Below are 14,516 nucleotides of genomic sequence, written 5' to 3'. Positions count from 1 at the left end.
CCTGCCCATCCCCATTTTTCCAGAACAGTCACCATGGTCTGAGGCCACTATGCCCTCCCCAAGAGAGTCCAGACAACTGGCATTCTTGGCTGGCATCTAGCCTGCAGTTCCATCATTTATGATTTTTGATATTGCCCCCTAAACGTGTTAAGTACGTTTCAAGGCTAATGAAATTTTAGGCAAGAAGGCTTTAAAAGCACCATGCTCCTCCTCTGGATTGAGCTGCAGGGACAGCTGCTCTTTGGCTTTCCGCTGACCTTAGAAACTAGAAATACTTATTTTAGGTTTTGTCCCACTGGCCACTGTGGGCAGGAGTGGAAAGCACCTACCAGGTGTTGCCATAAGATAGACTCGGCCAACAGGAAACTTCAAACTTTGTGGTTTAAGAACAAACCCTCCCCGCCCCTCACCATTCTTTGGCGTTTAAAGCCACAGCGTGAGTTGAGCGCCCCCTGCGTGCGGAGTTCGGTAAACGAGCAAATAAGGGTGGCGTTATGCTTTCCTTGGGCGTTTACACATTTTATTAGGTGTTCACGACCACCCTCCTGCAAGTTCCTCTTGTTTCTATTTGACAAGACTAACTGACGAAGAGCATAGGACCGTGGTATAGGATATGTCCCTGTGGGTAACTGTCCTGTGACCGTGAGCAAGTTATTTGTCCAGCGGGAGTTGACCCCGAGGTTTCTTCCCGTTCGAACACTCGGATCTGCCCAAGATCGCACGAGCGCTCAGCCGCCGTTGGGACTTGTTCTCCAAACCTCGAGGCGTCATTTACTACGGCCTTCATTCCGAGGGGCAGAAAGGGAGAGGGTCGAAGCGCGCGCCCCGCCTCTTCCGCCGAGACGCGGGGAGGCAGGGGTCGAGCCCGTCGCCCGAACTCCGGGTTGAAATCAACTACGGTGCCCGGGGAGGGTCCCTCTGTTCCTCGAGGCTTCCCTTTCCGCCAGTCAGCGCGTGAGGCCCGCCCCTTTCGTCGCCGGAAGGAGCCGTTGCCCCGAACAACTGTAACGTCCGGCTTTCGGAGTTTGGCGGCGGGAAAGGCCATGAATAAAGGCCGAGCGGAAGCTGCGGCGGGAGGTAACCGGGCCGTGGGCGCTGGGAAGACCGGGAGGAGAGTGGGTGAGGGGGGGTGTCGACCGAGCGGAACCCCCCCTCCCCTGCCTCTTCTTTCCCGGTAGCCCCAGGGATCCTCCTGAGGTACCTGCAGGAGCAGAACCGGCCTTACAGCGCCCAGGATGTGTTCGGGAATCTGCAGAAGGAACACGGACTGGGCAAGGCGGTGAGGACCCTCTCCCAGGATTCCTTCCCTTGGGACCCCTTCAATCAGCCTGGGGTACTGCCCTCTCGAAGCTGCCATTCTAGTCTTCCTAAGTCGTGTCGCGCGCTGCCACCCATAACTGGCTACCCGGGCCCGAAGCCACTCTTCCGATTGCTCCGCTCCCTCCCCTCTGCCAGGCGGTGGTGAAGGCGCTGGAGCAGCTGGCCCAACAAGGCAAGATCAAAGAGAAGGTGTACGGCAAGCAAAAAATATATTTTGCGGACCAGGTGAGGGAAATGCGCAGATTATCATCCGTGTGAGAGCCTAACTTTAAGTAAATCAGCCCCTACTATGAGCTATGGGAGAATTGAGGCAGCTCATGAGACTCAGCTTCTTACACCATGTAAGGAGTCCCAGGCGTCCTTTAAATCAAAATGTGTTCTCTTACTATGATCCAAACTTCATAAGATTTCCAGATTTAAAATATGATGACAGAAAATCCTGAATTATTGTTACCAAGATCCATTTCCGCTTGGAAGTTCCACTTAGTACCACCATCTGCCACATGACTTTCCTTCTGTCTCCATTTCCCTCCCTAAATACACACATTAATTTTGTATCTCCAGCCCAGACCCCCACCTAGATGTCTTTCAGGAACCATTGCAAAGGTAGAAGGCCTCATCTCTCTCAAACGGCTCTTCCTGTTTTCTTCTTCCTTAATGGAACCATTCTTCACTCAAGTCAGAGACTAGGGAATCATAACTTTCCTTGCTTCCCATGCTTAGTCATCAAGTGTAGCTGATTTTCCCCTTCTTGAATTCATCCTCTCCTTTCTATCTGCCATCTCTGCTCCAATTCAGGCACTCCTCATCTATTGCAATATTCTAATAGATCTCCTTGCCTCCTCAGACATATCTTAAACGTAGCAACCAGAGTGATCTGTGTTAATACAATTCTAATCATGGCATTTCCCTACTTAAAATCCTAGTGCTCTCTTGAACAGGTAAAAGGCACTTGGAGACTTGGCCCCAGCCTGCCTCCAGCCTGTTGGTCATTTCTCCATCCATTACATTAATACTTCACTGTGTATGTGCTTAACTCCTGTGTCCTTTGCTCATTGTCCTTCCTCTGCCTGGAGTTTTTTAGTTCCTTCTTCCTCTTCTGCCTCTTTCCCAGATACCTCTTATTCAACCTTTAGGATTTCACTTAGGCATCACCTCCAGAAACTCCCAGAATGCTCATTGCCTCTTCCGGTGCTTACTTCTTTTGAGACATACTGTATTATAATTGTCTTTTTACTTCTCTCCCTCACTAAACTGTTCTAGGGCAGACCCCATTTCTCATTCATCTTTCTTTGCTTAGCACCCTCACAGCATCTAACATCTAGTAGACCAAACCACCATCAAGCATAATTTTCCTAAAATAGGTTTCATTATGTTACTATAGTAAAGATCCCCTAAAGGAGAACCTGGCAGATTAATATTTTTATGCTTTACAGATGGCCTCTTGTCACACTATACAACTGTCATGATGATTCAAGTCCACTGCTCTAGAGCAAAAGCAGCCATAGGTAATATGTAATTAATAGGTGTGGCTGTGTTTCAATATATTTTTGTTTTAAAAAATATGCATCTGGCAGGATTTGGCTTGCAGGACACAGTTTACTGCCTCCTGCTCTAAAGGTTTACCTTGCCTTAATGTAGAGTCCAGATTGCCCAGGCTGGCATTCACATCCTTTCTAACCTGCTCCCCCTCACCAGTTGACAAGACCCCCACTGAGCCCAATATAGTTCTTTTCTAGTAGCTGGTCTGTCATGGGAGGAGCTCCTCAGACTTTTACTGGAGTCCCTTAACTAAATCTTCCACTATGCCTATTCGCCTGCTCAGATTCTTCCTAGTATAGAAGCCCATAATTTAGGTACCACCACTTTGGAAAGAATTTTTCTTTACTCCTTCAGCCTAGTGAGAAGTTTGACTACTAAACTGAAAGATGTTTCTGTCCTATTCAGTATCCTGCCAATCTAGAAGCCCCTTGAGGACAGGCATCAGGTTTCAACTTTGATATCTTTTTTCCTGTCCCAGCACTAAACTCAATGATTTCTCAAAAGTACCCTCTTGCTATTTTACCTAGCCCTTTAGAGGGTTAGGAAGTCCCATGTTTTTCAGTGTATGTGAATCTTGCTTTTCTAGATGTGGGTTCCCATCCTGTGCCATACATCAACCCACTTCTTTTTTTCCTCTTGTCTCTGGCAGGACCAGTTTGACATGGTGAGTGATGCTGACCTCCAAGGCCTGGATGCCAAAATCGTGGCTCTCACTGCCAAGGTGCAAAGCTTGCAGCAGAGCTGTCGCCACATGGAGGCTGGTAGGACTGGGCAGTCCCTGGAGGGTGATCCCCATGTCAATGTCAGGCATTACTAAGTGAATGGTTCGTTGACTGTAGTATGTCTTGTTGCAAAGGCCCCTTTGCTGGGCTGCCATAGGCATTACATTAAAAGAAATGTATGACAACTAATGGATTTTGAAATACATATAAGATATGCATTTGCTTTCCCTACCATGATTATCAGTATACTGTTCCTACACTTTTCTTTATTCCTACTCCTTTAATTAGCTACAGCTAAGTTTCTTCAGCCTTGCACCCTACCACTACTTATAGACAGAGGAAAAGGAAACTAGAATAAACTGATAATTCTGTAAGCCTTAATCTCTCCTGAGCATTTCTAAAATAAGGGGCCCATTCTGGACTGTGGAGAACCTGGAGCTAGTGGAGTCCTGGTCCCGTACCTCAGGGAGTGCTTACTGGGAGAGAATCCCTTCCTTGGGGGTAGCAAGTAACCTCATGGAGATGTGGTTTCAGAGTTGAAGGAGTTAACTAATGCCCTGACCACACCTGAGATGCAGAAAGAGATTCAGGAGTTAAAGAAGGAATGTGCTGGCTACACAGAAAGACTGAAGAACATCAGAGCAGCCACCAACCATGTGACCCCAGAAGAGAAAGAGCAGGTGGGTTGGGAGGGCTACTAGAGAGGGCTGCCAAGGCAGAGTGAGGATGAGGGTTGACCCCAGCAGCAGCTGAGTGGTTAGAGGAACCTGTTTCTCCTGTCTAGGTGGACAGAGAGAGGCAGAAGTACTGCAAGGAGTGGCGGAAGCGGAAGAGGATGGTAAGTACAGGAGCTCCAAGGCAGGCCCTGGAAAATGGCGGCCCCCAGAGAAACTGCTGCCCAATATCATGATTCTGTCAGGCATTGCCAAGTACCGCCCATCTGCAAAGGGGTGGTTTTGTTTCTTGTCAGGCAACAGAGCTGTGTGATGCAATCCTTGAAGGATACCCCAAGAGCAAGAAGCAGTTCTTTGTAAGTGGTTCTCCCTTCTTTGCTCCCCTGGGGTTTCATCCAGGGAGATCTTAACTCACGTGTCTCGCAGGAGGAAGTCGGGATAGAAACAGATGAAGATTACAACGTCAAGCTCCCAGACCCCTGAGAACTCCTCTGACAGGACTGGGGGATGGGGACAGAGATGTCCCAGACTGGCTGCCCTATTTAGGCCAATTTTTTTGTTGTTCCTGCTGCTTTCTACCTTGGTCAGAGCATTGGGAGAGGGGCATAAACCAGAGTATCAGGCAAAGGGAGTGAGCACTGGTTGCCCGGAGTACATGGTCATGCTCACGGCATCGTCCACATTTCAGTTACTTGACCTTAACACTCGAACTTGGAATGCTAAAGGAAAACATTTGGCAATATTTATTATAATTTGATATAAAAATATTTAATTTCCTCTGGATAATCAAACCTTCCTGATATCAAACCTGAGGAAGGCAAAATGGAGCTTGGGGGACAAGGGCAGAGAAAGGCTTTTATACATGGTATTCATGGAGTCCAGGACCATACCCCCAGACTCTTGGGCTGTACCCCAGGAGGCCTTCACCCACCCCTTCACCCTTTCACCTACCCCCAAGTCCCAGGAGAAATGCAGGCAGCACTGAGAGGTGGTGGAAACCCAGATACATTCGACAGAAAGGTTGGGAGTAGTTTTGAGGCCCAGTTAATTTTCTAAAATTGTAGCTTTAGCAAAATTGTATTGTTGGTAGTTAGAAAAATAAAACTTTAATATATGGTATACTGTGTCACACTTGACTTTGCTGTGCAGTGCTGTTGCCTGTGGGGACAGACAGGGCAGGGATAGGTGGGGGAGGTTATTTCCCTGTCCCACCTAGAGCCGGTGAGGAGGGATGGGTGATAAGAGTAGGAGGCAAGGGCAAGAATCTGGCAGCCCTGCTGAGCTGGCCAGAAAGCCCTGGCTTCACCTTGGGCTGACCAGGCAGCTCTAGCCTAGGTACAAAGTGGCCTTTCACCCTTCATGGCTGTGGGAGTATTTCCCACTCCTTTCCTCCCAGTCGACTACTGCCAAAATGGCCAAACTTAGGCCAAGTGTTGCCCAAGAGACCAAAACAGAGGCAAACAGTAGTTTCCAAATATGTGCAGATCGTGAGCTGAAATCTGAGGCTTAGAAAAAGGGGAGAGGCCAGGAGTTCTCTGGGGTATCCAGAGCAGACTTCCATCCCAAGGACTTCTATGGTGGTAGGGGGGAGACTAGGTTCGAGCTCTATGGTCAATAAAATAAATTAATCAGAAGCTTTCACAAAACAAACATCCCAGCCCCACTGAAGAAAGGGGCTAGGGGGCCAAACTCCAAGGAGAAATGAGCTGACTGGTATATGGTGTCGCAGTCCAATCTCAAGCCCAGCAGTTCTGTGGCTTAGTAGGAGACTTAAGGTCTCTTATTGGCTGTTCTGCAGGTTCCAAGGGCCAGTCAGTAAAGCTGGTTCTTCAATTGGTGTAGGACGCCAATCACAATCTCCCGTAAGGTCTGGTGGGGGCAGGAAAGGAAAAGACAATGCTCAAGTGAGGGCAGAGCTGTCTCCGTGACGCCTGACTAAACGAGGTGTGTTCTTCCGAGTACAATTAAAAAAAAAGCCTCCTGCGAAGCAGATGTCTAAAGTTTACTTTGCAATGCCTCAAAAAGATGGAGAGATGGGATGATTACGTGATTAAGAAAATACAAAAAATGGTAGGATTTAGGTGGCCGGTATATGAATGTTCATTGTAAAATTATCTCAATCTTGCACTATGTTTAAAGTGTCTCACAATAAAAATGTGGGAAAACGAAAGCAAGAATCGGATACAACTTCAAGCCTCAGAAAAAGCAATCAGGCCTCAAAGGCAAAAGACTCAATGTAATACAAATAATAAGCTGGGAAAAACCGCTTTAGGACTGGGGGTGAGAGCCAGGAAAACCTTAAGTAATTCTGCTGTAAGTAATGGGGACTTACATACTGGGCAGCCAAGGAGTGATCAAGGCGGCCATAACATGAGCTAACCTAAGGTTGATCTTGGCCTTGAAGGGGTAAGTGCTCAGTCATACTTGCCAAATGAAATCTTAACAGGAGAATCTGGGCTTTAGAAAGCAAACAACAGAGAAACTAGAATACTGAGAGTTGTAGAAATCCTTGAAGAAACCTAAAAGCTGCTACCTGCTTTTCAGAAAATGGCTTGGGTCACTCTGCCTGAGGGTGGGGAAAAGACCCCAGACCCAGTGATCACTGCTGCTCCATACCTGAGGCTTACAGTGTTCCTCAATCCAGCTGAAGACACAGGCTGACAGCTCCTGAAAGCTGGCCATGGAGATGGAGGCATTGAAAGACTGAAAGAGGGAGTCCATGATGCCTTGAAACACGTTGAACTTGACTTGATCAGAGACATGGTCCTCCCCCTCATGGGGGTTGTCCTGGTGTGCCTTCACAATCTGTTCATAGTTCCTGAAAGAAAGCAGGCCAGGGATAAGGTGCTGTAGCTGCCTTACCAGCCCAGGAAGAACAGTAAGATTACCTTACACATCCCCCACCCTGGAAGGGGATTCCTAGAGCTTCTGGGACATAATATCAGCTAGAACCTGCTTCTAGGTCAAAAATGGAGACCTATCTTCTCCAGCCTTCCTTTCATTAATCCAACAGACTTCCAGAGTGCTATATGTTAAGGACTGTTGGTGTACAGAGTCCTGCCTCTAAGTGGCCACCTGAGGGAGTAAGAGTATTATCTGATATGGCCTTTGAACAAAGAGGAGGGTATGAACTGAAGTTGGCCTCAGAGTCCCCTCGGAAGCTCTGGTTCCCCCAGTTCAGCACCCCTCTTACACTTTCATAATCTTTAGAGCCATGACGTCCTTACGTAGTGTGGACACCTCCTCCTCCTGCTTTTTCTTCTCCTTGTGCAGAAACTGGATGTAGTCAATGGCTAGGGTGGGGGTGGGAAGAGGGGATGAGCACAGAGGAAGTGTCAACTAGAGGGACAAGGCTTATTTTGTTTCCCCTTTCCCCATACCCCAACTCTCCCATTACAACCACCCCACCAGGGCCAGGCTGACAGTGGGTGTGAGGCTAGCCTTCTCACAGCCCCACTCGCTCCAACCCCTCCCGCGTTCTCCCTGGCCATACTCTTCTGTAGAACGATGGCTTTGCTGAGCTTTTGGGAGCCAATGGAGAAGTCCTGCTGCTGGCACGTGGGGACAATGGTCTGAAGGTCATCATAGCCCCTCTGTGGAGAGAGCAAGAGAAATGGGTTCCTTAACTCTGAGGGGTTAAAGCAAACTGGCACAAAGCTTTTCTTCCGCGACACCAAATTCCATGCTCACAAAATAGGGGTGAGAGGCTAGGAAGAGGGACGTGTTCATGTCCAGGGACTAGACTAGCTGCCCCCAAGGCTGCATGGGACTATCTGATGGGGTCAGGGCACAGTGAATCTGAAATATGCAGGGAGGGCCCTCCTGTGCTGGCTGAGGTGCAGGCCCCCCAATCACCTTAATGGCATCCCTCCTCTTCTGTTCAGCCTGAGTGTGTGCTCGCCGTCGCCGGTCCTTGTAGGACTCCTTGTAGGACTCCTGGTGGTAATCACTGTCCTCGTCATCTATGCTCAGAGTTGAGGGCAGGAAGAGGTCATTCTGGGGCCCAGTGAGACCCAGCTAGTCCACCTTCCTAACTGGGAATAACCTGGTACCCAGACGCAGGACCCTAATATTCTAAATGAGGTTAAAGATGGTAAAACCCTGTGTCTAGTACTAGGGCTCTAGCATCCCCAAATGGATGGCTGGAGCTTTCCATCTAAAAAGATACTAAAATGATGGAATATCTGAGCCCCCCAGGTCGGGGGGGGGGGTGTTGCTGCCTACCTGTGTTGGGGACAGAAGAGGCACTGGTGGAACCGATGCTATTAGCTCTGGACACTACACTCCCCTTGCGGGTGCTTTCTACAAAAAGCCCTGGAAAAGAGAGGCCTCAATCACTAAGGAGTAGGGTTTGGGGACACTGCTAGGCCCTCAGACACCTGTGGGAACAATGGCTTCCTGATCCTTAAATGCTGACCTTTTCCCCTCAACCCCAAAGCCAGCCATATTTGGGCCACCTACTTCCTGTGGTGCCACGCTGCAATGCTCCTGTACCTAGTGTCTACACTGCTCCACAGGCCTGCAGTGACACCCGTTGGCTCCTGAAGTAACATCCAGACATCATGACGGTGAGAGACTGACCAGCTAGCTATCACTATTTCCATCACCTCCCTACTTAAGGGCAGAGGAAACTAGGTATCATCATTGGATGCTTCCTGTCCCTGTCCTCCAGCTCCTCCCTCACTTTCTGGCTCAGGGAGAGTGGACTGTGGTCAGGTGTGGCTGGCATGACCACACAAATCTATAGGGTTTAAGTAGGAGTGAGTGTCACTCTAGAGCTGAAGACGGTGGGGAAGGCACTCACCGGGGTCCAGGCTGTTGTCGCTGTAGGCATACTCCACCTGCAGCACCAAACAAGGGAACTTATCAGACCTCTGCCCATGGGGGAAATCGCCTCCATACACTCAGCGCGTATCTGCGCGCACAGATACGTGCGCACGCAATTGAAGGATTCCCCCCAGAGCCAAGCTGGCTAGGCCACCAGAGCGCTGACCGCCGGAGTGACCCCACCCGCCCCAGTCCTCCACCTCCCAGCCCCAAACCCCGTCCTCTCTAACGCGCGCGGACACGCCTCAGTTATCTCCCCACCTTGGCAGAGGCTGGGAGAGAACTGTCTTCTCTGCAGCCCCAGGGCCAGAAGAGCGGGAGAGACTTTGGGGACCGGAGAGACTCCCCTCATCTTCCAAACCCTCTACGTGAACGCGCCCGACCCGCCCTCCCTTCATCGGCGTGCGCGCCCACGGGGCTTGCCTTGACCCAGGGGTCCTCCGGAGAGGCGCTGGATTCCGTCATCTCCGACCCACCGCACCGGAAACCAGCCAGAGGGCGGCCCCCAACCGCGGGGAAAAGGCTATGCGCGCCCACGTGACCCAAACCCACCAACCTGCGGCCGAGGGGCGGAGGGCGGGGCGAGGATGGAGCGCTTGCGCAGTCGGGAGGTGGCGAGTACGCACAGAGCGGGCTAAGTCTGACACTAGTGGTCTTGGGGCCGTTTTCCGTCAGTCCCTCCCTCCCTTGGGGTAGGCAGTCTGCAGTCGGGGTGACATGAAGCACATTCTGTGAAATGGGGTCCCCTTAAAAGGTTTGTCTTAATAGTGTCGCAGATAGTTGTGCGCGTGCGCATGCGCAGCGCCGCGTCCCGGGCGCGTTAAACCCTGGCTCGCGCTCCCAGCCGCCATCCTGACCACCGCGACTTGCATTCCTAGCTACCTTGTCCTAACTCACCTGACTCCAAGCTCTGGGATGACGGACGCGCCTGGCTTGTTGAAGAATGGTCCTCCCAACACCCAGCCCAGCGTCTGGCAGGATACTTATAGAATTAACGCTTTCAAAGAGCCTGTTAGCCAAGTTATGCTAATTTAGAGACAAGGAAACTGAGGCACCTACAAAGTCTGTAACTTCTCCAGAAGCACGCAGCTAGTCAGTGATAGGGCCAAGGCTACAGTATGGTTAGCTCCAAAGGCCATGCTCTTAACCACTGCTCTCCTGACTTTCATCTCAGGCCGGGTCCCTGCACTTGTCGCTCAAGGGTACCAGAGATATTCAGAGGCATTAGAGCAGGAAGCAGACACCATACAGGCAGCACCTGGAGACATTCACCTTTAATTCTTTTACAAGTTCCAGTGTTTGTCCCAGACCGTCGGCCATAGGTATCACAGACACCTGTAGGCAAGACTGGGTTTGGAATGCTAGAGAGGCCAGGTCCCCCATGAGCCACAACCTCAGTGTTAGCCAAACACCAGCAAGCTGGGTAGGCACACTGTTTCCACCAGGCCCAGCCTGGCCCAGCCTGGCCCTGCCCTGTTTAGCTCAGAGCCCTTTAGTGAGCCAGGTGAGCAATGAGTCCCCCATCCCTCCTCACCACGATCTCTTGTCAGCTCCAGGGGCCAATCTAGCCCCACAGAAAACTCATTGTCAGTCATAGGCCTGATGGTGTCTTGTGGATGCGCTTCTGCAGGAGGGCCCAGGCTTTCTCCACCTTTGGGCAGACCAGAATTTGGGAGGAAGAGAGGACAAGGTCAGGCAGGCACCACTGGAGACTCCTCCCCACGATCCAGTCTGTCCCTGGACACCAACCTGGCGCTGAGTGATGTGTGGCTCCCACAAGGTGCTCAGCACCACATGGCTCTGGTCCACAAGCTGCTGCCCATTCATCTGGCTCTGTAGCCGGCTTTGGGCCGCAGCCTCACTCAAGCCATCCCTTTCCACAATTCGTCGTACAGCCTGGGCGCAGACATAACATGTGTCAGCGCATTGGTTTAAGAGCAGGATGCAATCTGCAGACACCATGGGGTTAGCGTGGCAGGTGGGGTCCAAATACCTCAGTCTCGGGGATGACAACGGTCCACACCTCATGCACCATGTTCTGCCAACCAGCTTCAAGTAGCATGGCAGCATCAATCACGCACACATGCTTTCCTGTGGGGAGACCCCGGTCAAGGGTGCCAGTAGCACCCTTGCTACCAGTCAAGAGAGACAATGATACACAGTCCCTGGGAAAGTGGATGGTCTGGCCTGGGGTGGGGAAACTCCCAGGGGGAGTATCTGTTAAACTGTGACCCTTAGCCACTCCCATCATCCCTTGTACTCACCCTCAGCCACAGCCTGATCCAATTCCTCTCTGGTCAACTTTGCCATTATTGGCCACATAATGTCTGTGAGTATCTTCAGCTGCTTCTGAGGAAAACAGAGGGATCGGGCAGTGGTTACCTCTCTTCAGAGACAGAGCCAGCCAAGGGAAGAGGTAGTTGGGAATAAGTAAATGGAAATTGGCATTCTGAGCCAGACCTGAGAGGTCCACTGGGTCCCAACCCCTAGGTCTCTAGCAGCTCAGAGGAGTATATTTACCTTGTTCCCAAAAACCCGGCTTCCCAGGACCTTCCTGTTGATAGTGCCATCTTTATGGAGAATATCTGGACAACAAAGACAGAGGACTGGGCTAGGAGACCAGGCCATCTCCTCACTTCAGGCCTCCTCCAGCCCTTTTCAGTTATTACCTGTTCCAAAGGCTTCCACCACAGGCTGGTAGGCAGGACCACCTGGGGCATAGGCCCGATGGCCCAGCTGGTCACTGTCAATGACAAATGCTCCCAGGCCCTTCAGCCGCTGAGCTATTGAGCTCTTCCCAGAGCCACTGATGCCTGTCAGCCCAATCACGTAGAGACATGAGGGGAGCTCTGGCCTCTCCTAGGGGTAGAGAGGGAACCCCACAGTTACTAGGGACCTCAGGCTCACGTTTAGGGCTGAACCCTTCAACACTTCCAGCACACCCAAGCAGGTGGTAGGGAGGGAGGACATGCTTACATATGGTGGCCGAAGCAGGTTTCCCAGCATTCTCTGGCGAAAGCTGGAGGAGCTGACTTTGTCCTCTTCATTTTCCTTGTGGTTTCGGTCCTTCAGGAGCTGGATCTGGTACAAGGCAAGCTCCTCCAGGTCCTGAGGTAAAGGAGAAGGGATGAGATGAAGAACTTGACCCTTATCCTCCCCTACTTACCCCAGAGGTAGAGCTTGCCTCAGAGGGCAACCTGGGAACCAGTTCCTCCTTGCCTCCTTCCACTACCTTGAGCCCTCTCTTCCCTCCTCTGGGATCATGGTACTTCCAACAGCCCCCCATAAATGGCCTTCCCCGTTCCCATCCATTCCCTCTGCCAGTCTCCCCCAGGGGTTACATTCTCAAGGCGGAAGCGGTTGACGGCCATCCCCCCACGACAGGTCTCCTCGCTGACCACCAGGAACTCCAGGGAGGGGTCAGAGCCAGCGGGCCCATAGGGGTCCAGCAGGGGGATGATATCATAAGTCAAGGAGGGCTTGATGTCCACCAGGAACTCACTCAGATGTTCCACGCGTTCTGTGTAGGGTTGGAGCAGCTCAGGGAGCAACTTGCCTTAGGAAGGAGCCAAGAACAGTGAGATCTTTTTATTGGGGAGAAAGAGTGTCCCTAAGCATCTTATGGGGGTGAGGAGGAGTAGGAAGAAAGGGCTAAACTGGGAAGTGGTCTGTGATGGGAAAGCTATGAAGGGCAGGCAGCAGGCAAGCACAATAGTCACTTCAAGGGCTGGCATGAGAACTAGCAGTGCCAGATAGCATCGAAGCCAAATAGATGCTAACCATGTCATCCTCAAGTCTCCTCTTACTGTCTCTGTCACTATTGCCTACAATTCACTCATCGATTTGTTCCCACAGTCTCAAACTTTACAGTTCCTCACCCAGAGAACTTGTTAAAAGTATTGATTCCTTGGCTTTTAGGGTTTTCTGAGTGAGGACTGATTAGAATACACAGTGAGAAAGCTACCTTTATTCACTTAACAAAATTTCTTTAGCACTGAGTGCCAGACACTGTGACATTTGGGAGGAGGGAAAAGTAATGGATGGCTCCACCCTATCTCAATCTTGGCATTGGCAGGTCCAAGGAGCTTTGGGAGTTCTCCACCACCCTAATCCAGGGTCTCTCTCACTCACTCTTCAATAGGTCTTTGTCTGCTACTCCCACCACAAGCTGCTCCTGGGCTAGGATGCACGCAACACTGAGCAACACCTTGTGGGCATTGTGCAGGCGGTCAAACGTGCCACCCACAGCCCCACTACGGTAGCCGCGCACTGGCTGCTTTGGTGATCTGGCCACGGGGGAGGATGGCCTGGTGGTGGAGGGTAAGGGGACATCCAGGGATCCCACGGGTAACTCTCCAGGCCCATAATCGGGGTTTAGTAGCACTGAAGACAGTTGTGGAGAACAACTGTAACAGCTGGTGGCATAACGCTCTAGCTGTTGCTTGACGGGGTTGTATTGGCTTCCATCCAGGGTCTGGAAGTCAGTCAGCACCACCTCCGGCGGGTGGGCCAGGTTCTGAACAGGGCTGGGCAGGAAAGGGAGAAAGGCGTTCTTGGTTCGGATATTCGTCAGCAGGATTCTGACGTCCAGGTGAGTGTGGACTTCGGCGCCATTGTAGAAGTTCGTGATGAAATCGAGAACCTCAAACGTGGCCTGCACGGGGCTGGACTGGGGCTGAGCCGCGCCCTCCAGGCTCATGCCCGGCTGCAGATGTACATAGAGCGTGCGATTCACCAGCTGAGCCGCCGAGGTCAGGATAGGAGCCAGGCGAGGGGCCAGGGAGGCCAGTGGTGCCGTCAGAACTAGGAGGCCCGACCGAAAAACGGCCATGCTGCCTAGCTAGGCCTGCAGACAGGGAGACCACATGAACTCAGACATTTGGGAAATGGGGGAAAATCTTTCCAGATCCCAGCCAAACAGATACTGGGGAAAGGAGGGCAAGGCGAGCTTAAAAGCCCTTTTCACGATGCCCTCCAGACCCTGGACGAGGGTGACTGAAGTGGATGTCCTTGAAGCCAATATTTGTATGGGGCCTTGGACCCAAAACAGGGGATACAGAGCAGGGAGGGGATGGAGCCTGGTAGACGGAGCCTTGGGGCTGTGCTCTAAGACTCCGTTTTCTCATCTCTCAGACGGAGCGATGAACTCGCTGAACTGAAATCAAAATCCTGGGTGAGGAAACTGACAGGAGCCCCTGAGTCATAGGGCTGGCGATCCATCCAGAAACCCTGGGCTCTCTTGCTCAGCTACACCAGGGTTTTCGAGGAATCAAAGAAGGAGACTAAAAGAGGACACAGGCTCTGCTCAGTCCCCCACTTACTGAGTCCTCCAGGCTTTAGCTTCACTGCCAACACCACCGAGGCTTTCTCGGACGCAACCCGGAAACACTAGTTCAGGAACTAAGACTCGGAGCTACGAAACCCGAGAAAG

At 51.4% G+C, this 14,516-nt stretch overlaps 3 protein-coding genes across 9 annotated transcripts; 1 reads left to right on the top strand and 2 right to left on the bottom strand.

The window, feature by feature from the left end:
* Positions 1-941: 941 nt before the first annotated feature.
* Positions 942-5,377, top strand: LOC107513836 (PSMC3 interacting protein). Of its 2 annotated transcripts, none has more exons than XM_036222292.1 (7): positions 942-1,077; positions 1,179-1,279; positions 1,456-1,545; positions 3,512-3,623; positions 4,369-4,422; positions 4,555-4,614; positions 4,685-5,377. In XM_036222292.1, the coding sequence occupies exons 1-6, from the start codon at positions 1,044-1,046 to the stop codon at positions 4,569-4,571; spliced, it is 408 nt and encodes a 135-aa protein (XP_036078185.1). In that variant the 5' UTR covers positions 942-1,043; the 3' UTR covers positions 4,572-4,614; positions 4,685-5,377. The 2 variants fall into 2 exon arrangements, with proteins under 2 accessions (XP_036078185.1, XP_016006391.1); XM_016150905.2 differs by lacking the exon at positions 942-1,077 and adding an exon at positions 4,119-4,264 and having other exon boundaries at positions 1,097-1,279.
* MLX (MAX dimerization protein MLX) lies at positions 5,337-9,611 on the bottom strand. 2 transcript variants are annotated; one of them, XM_016150898.2, is made up of 8 exons: positions 9,509-9,607; positions 9,063-9,099; positions 8,483-8,572; positions 8,114-8,220; positions 7,752-7,851; positions 7,452-7,551; positions 6,875-7,076; positions 5,337-6,127 (listed from the first exon to the last, which is right to left on the bottom strand). In XM_016150898.2, the coding sequence occupies exons 1-8, from the start codon at positions 9,548-9,550 to the stop codon at positions 6,071-6,073; spliced, it is 735 nt and encodes a 244-aa protein (XP_016006384.1). In that variant the 5' UTR covers positions 9,551-9,607; the 3' UTR covers positions 5,337-6,070. The 2 variants fall into 2 exon arrangements, with proteins under 2 accessions (XP_016006384.1, XP_016006387.1); XM_016150901.2 differs by lacking the exon at positions 8,483-8,572 and having other exon boundaries at positions 9,509-9,611.
* A 31-nt stretch (positions 9,612-9,642) lies between these two features.
* COASY (Coenzyme A synthase) lies at positions 9,643-14,490 on the bottom strand. 5 transcript variants are annotated; one of them, XR_004951288.1, is made up of 12 exons: positions 14,407-14,490; positions 13,217-13,931; positions 12,427-12,641; positions 12,062-12,193; positions 11,755-11,944; positions 11,606-11,670; positions 11,350-11,434; positions 11,079-11,176; positions 10,835-10,981; positions 10,620-10,736; positions 9,983-10,094; positions 9,643-9,786 (listed from the first exon to the last, which is right to left on the bottom strand). XR_004951288.1 is itself a non-coding variant. In XM_036222291.1 (10 exons), exons 2-10 carry the CDS (start codon positions 13,914-13,916, stop codon positions 10,677-10,679), a joined length of 1,692 nt encoding a protein of 563 aa, XP_036078184.1. In that variant the 5' UTR covers positions 13,917-13,931; positions 14,407-14,490; the 3' UTR covers positions 10,343-10,676. The 5 variants fall into 5 exon arrangements, 3 of the variants coding, with proteins under 3 accessions (XP_036078184.1, XP_016006379.1, XP_016006378.1); XR_004951287.1 differs by lacking the exons at positions 9,643-9,786; positions 9,983-10,094 and adding an exon at positions 10,342-10,420; XM_036222291.1 differs by lacking the exons at positions 9,643-9,786; positions 9,983-10,094 and having other exon boundaries at positions 10,343-10,736.
* Between the last annotated feature and the right edge of the window lie 26 nt (positions 14,491-14,516).

Source organism: Rousettus aegyptiacus, unplaced genomic scaffold (assembly GCF_014176215.1).
Source record: "Rousettus aegyptiacus isolate mRouAeg1 unplaced genomic scaffold, mRouAeg1.p scaffold_m13_p_6, whole genome shotgun sequence".
Classification (NCBI taxonomy): Eukaryota; Metazoa; Chordata; class Mammalia; order Chiroptera; family Pteropodidae; genus Rousettus; species Rousettus aegyptiacus.
The sequence above is the reverse complement of the archived record's forward strand: the minus strand, read 5'-3'. Positions and strand labels throughout refer to the sequence as shown.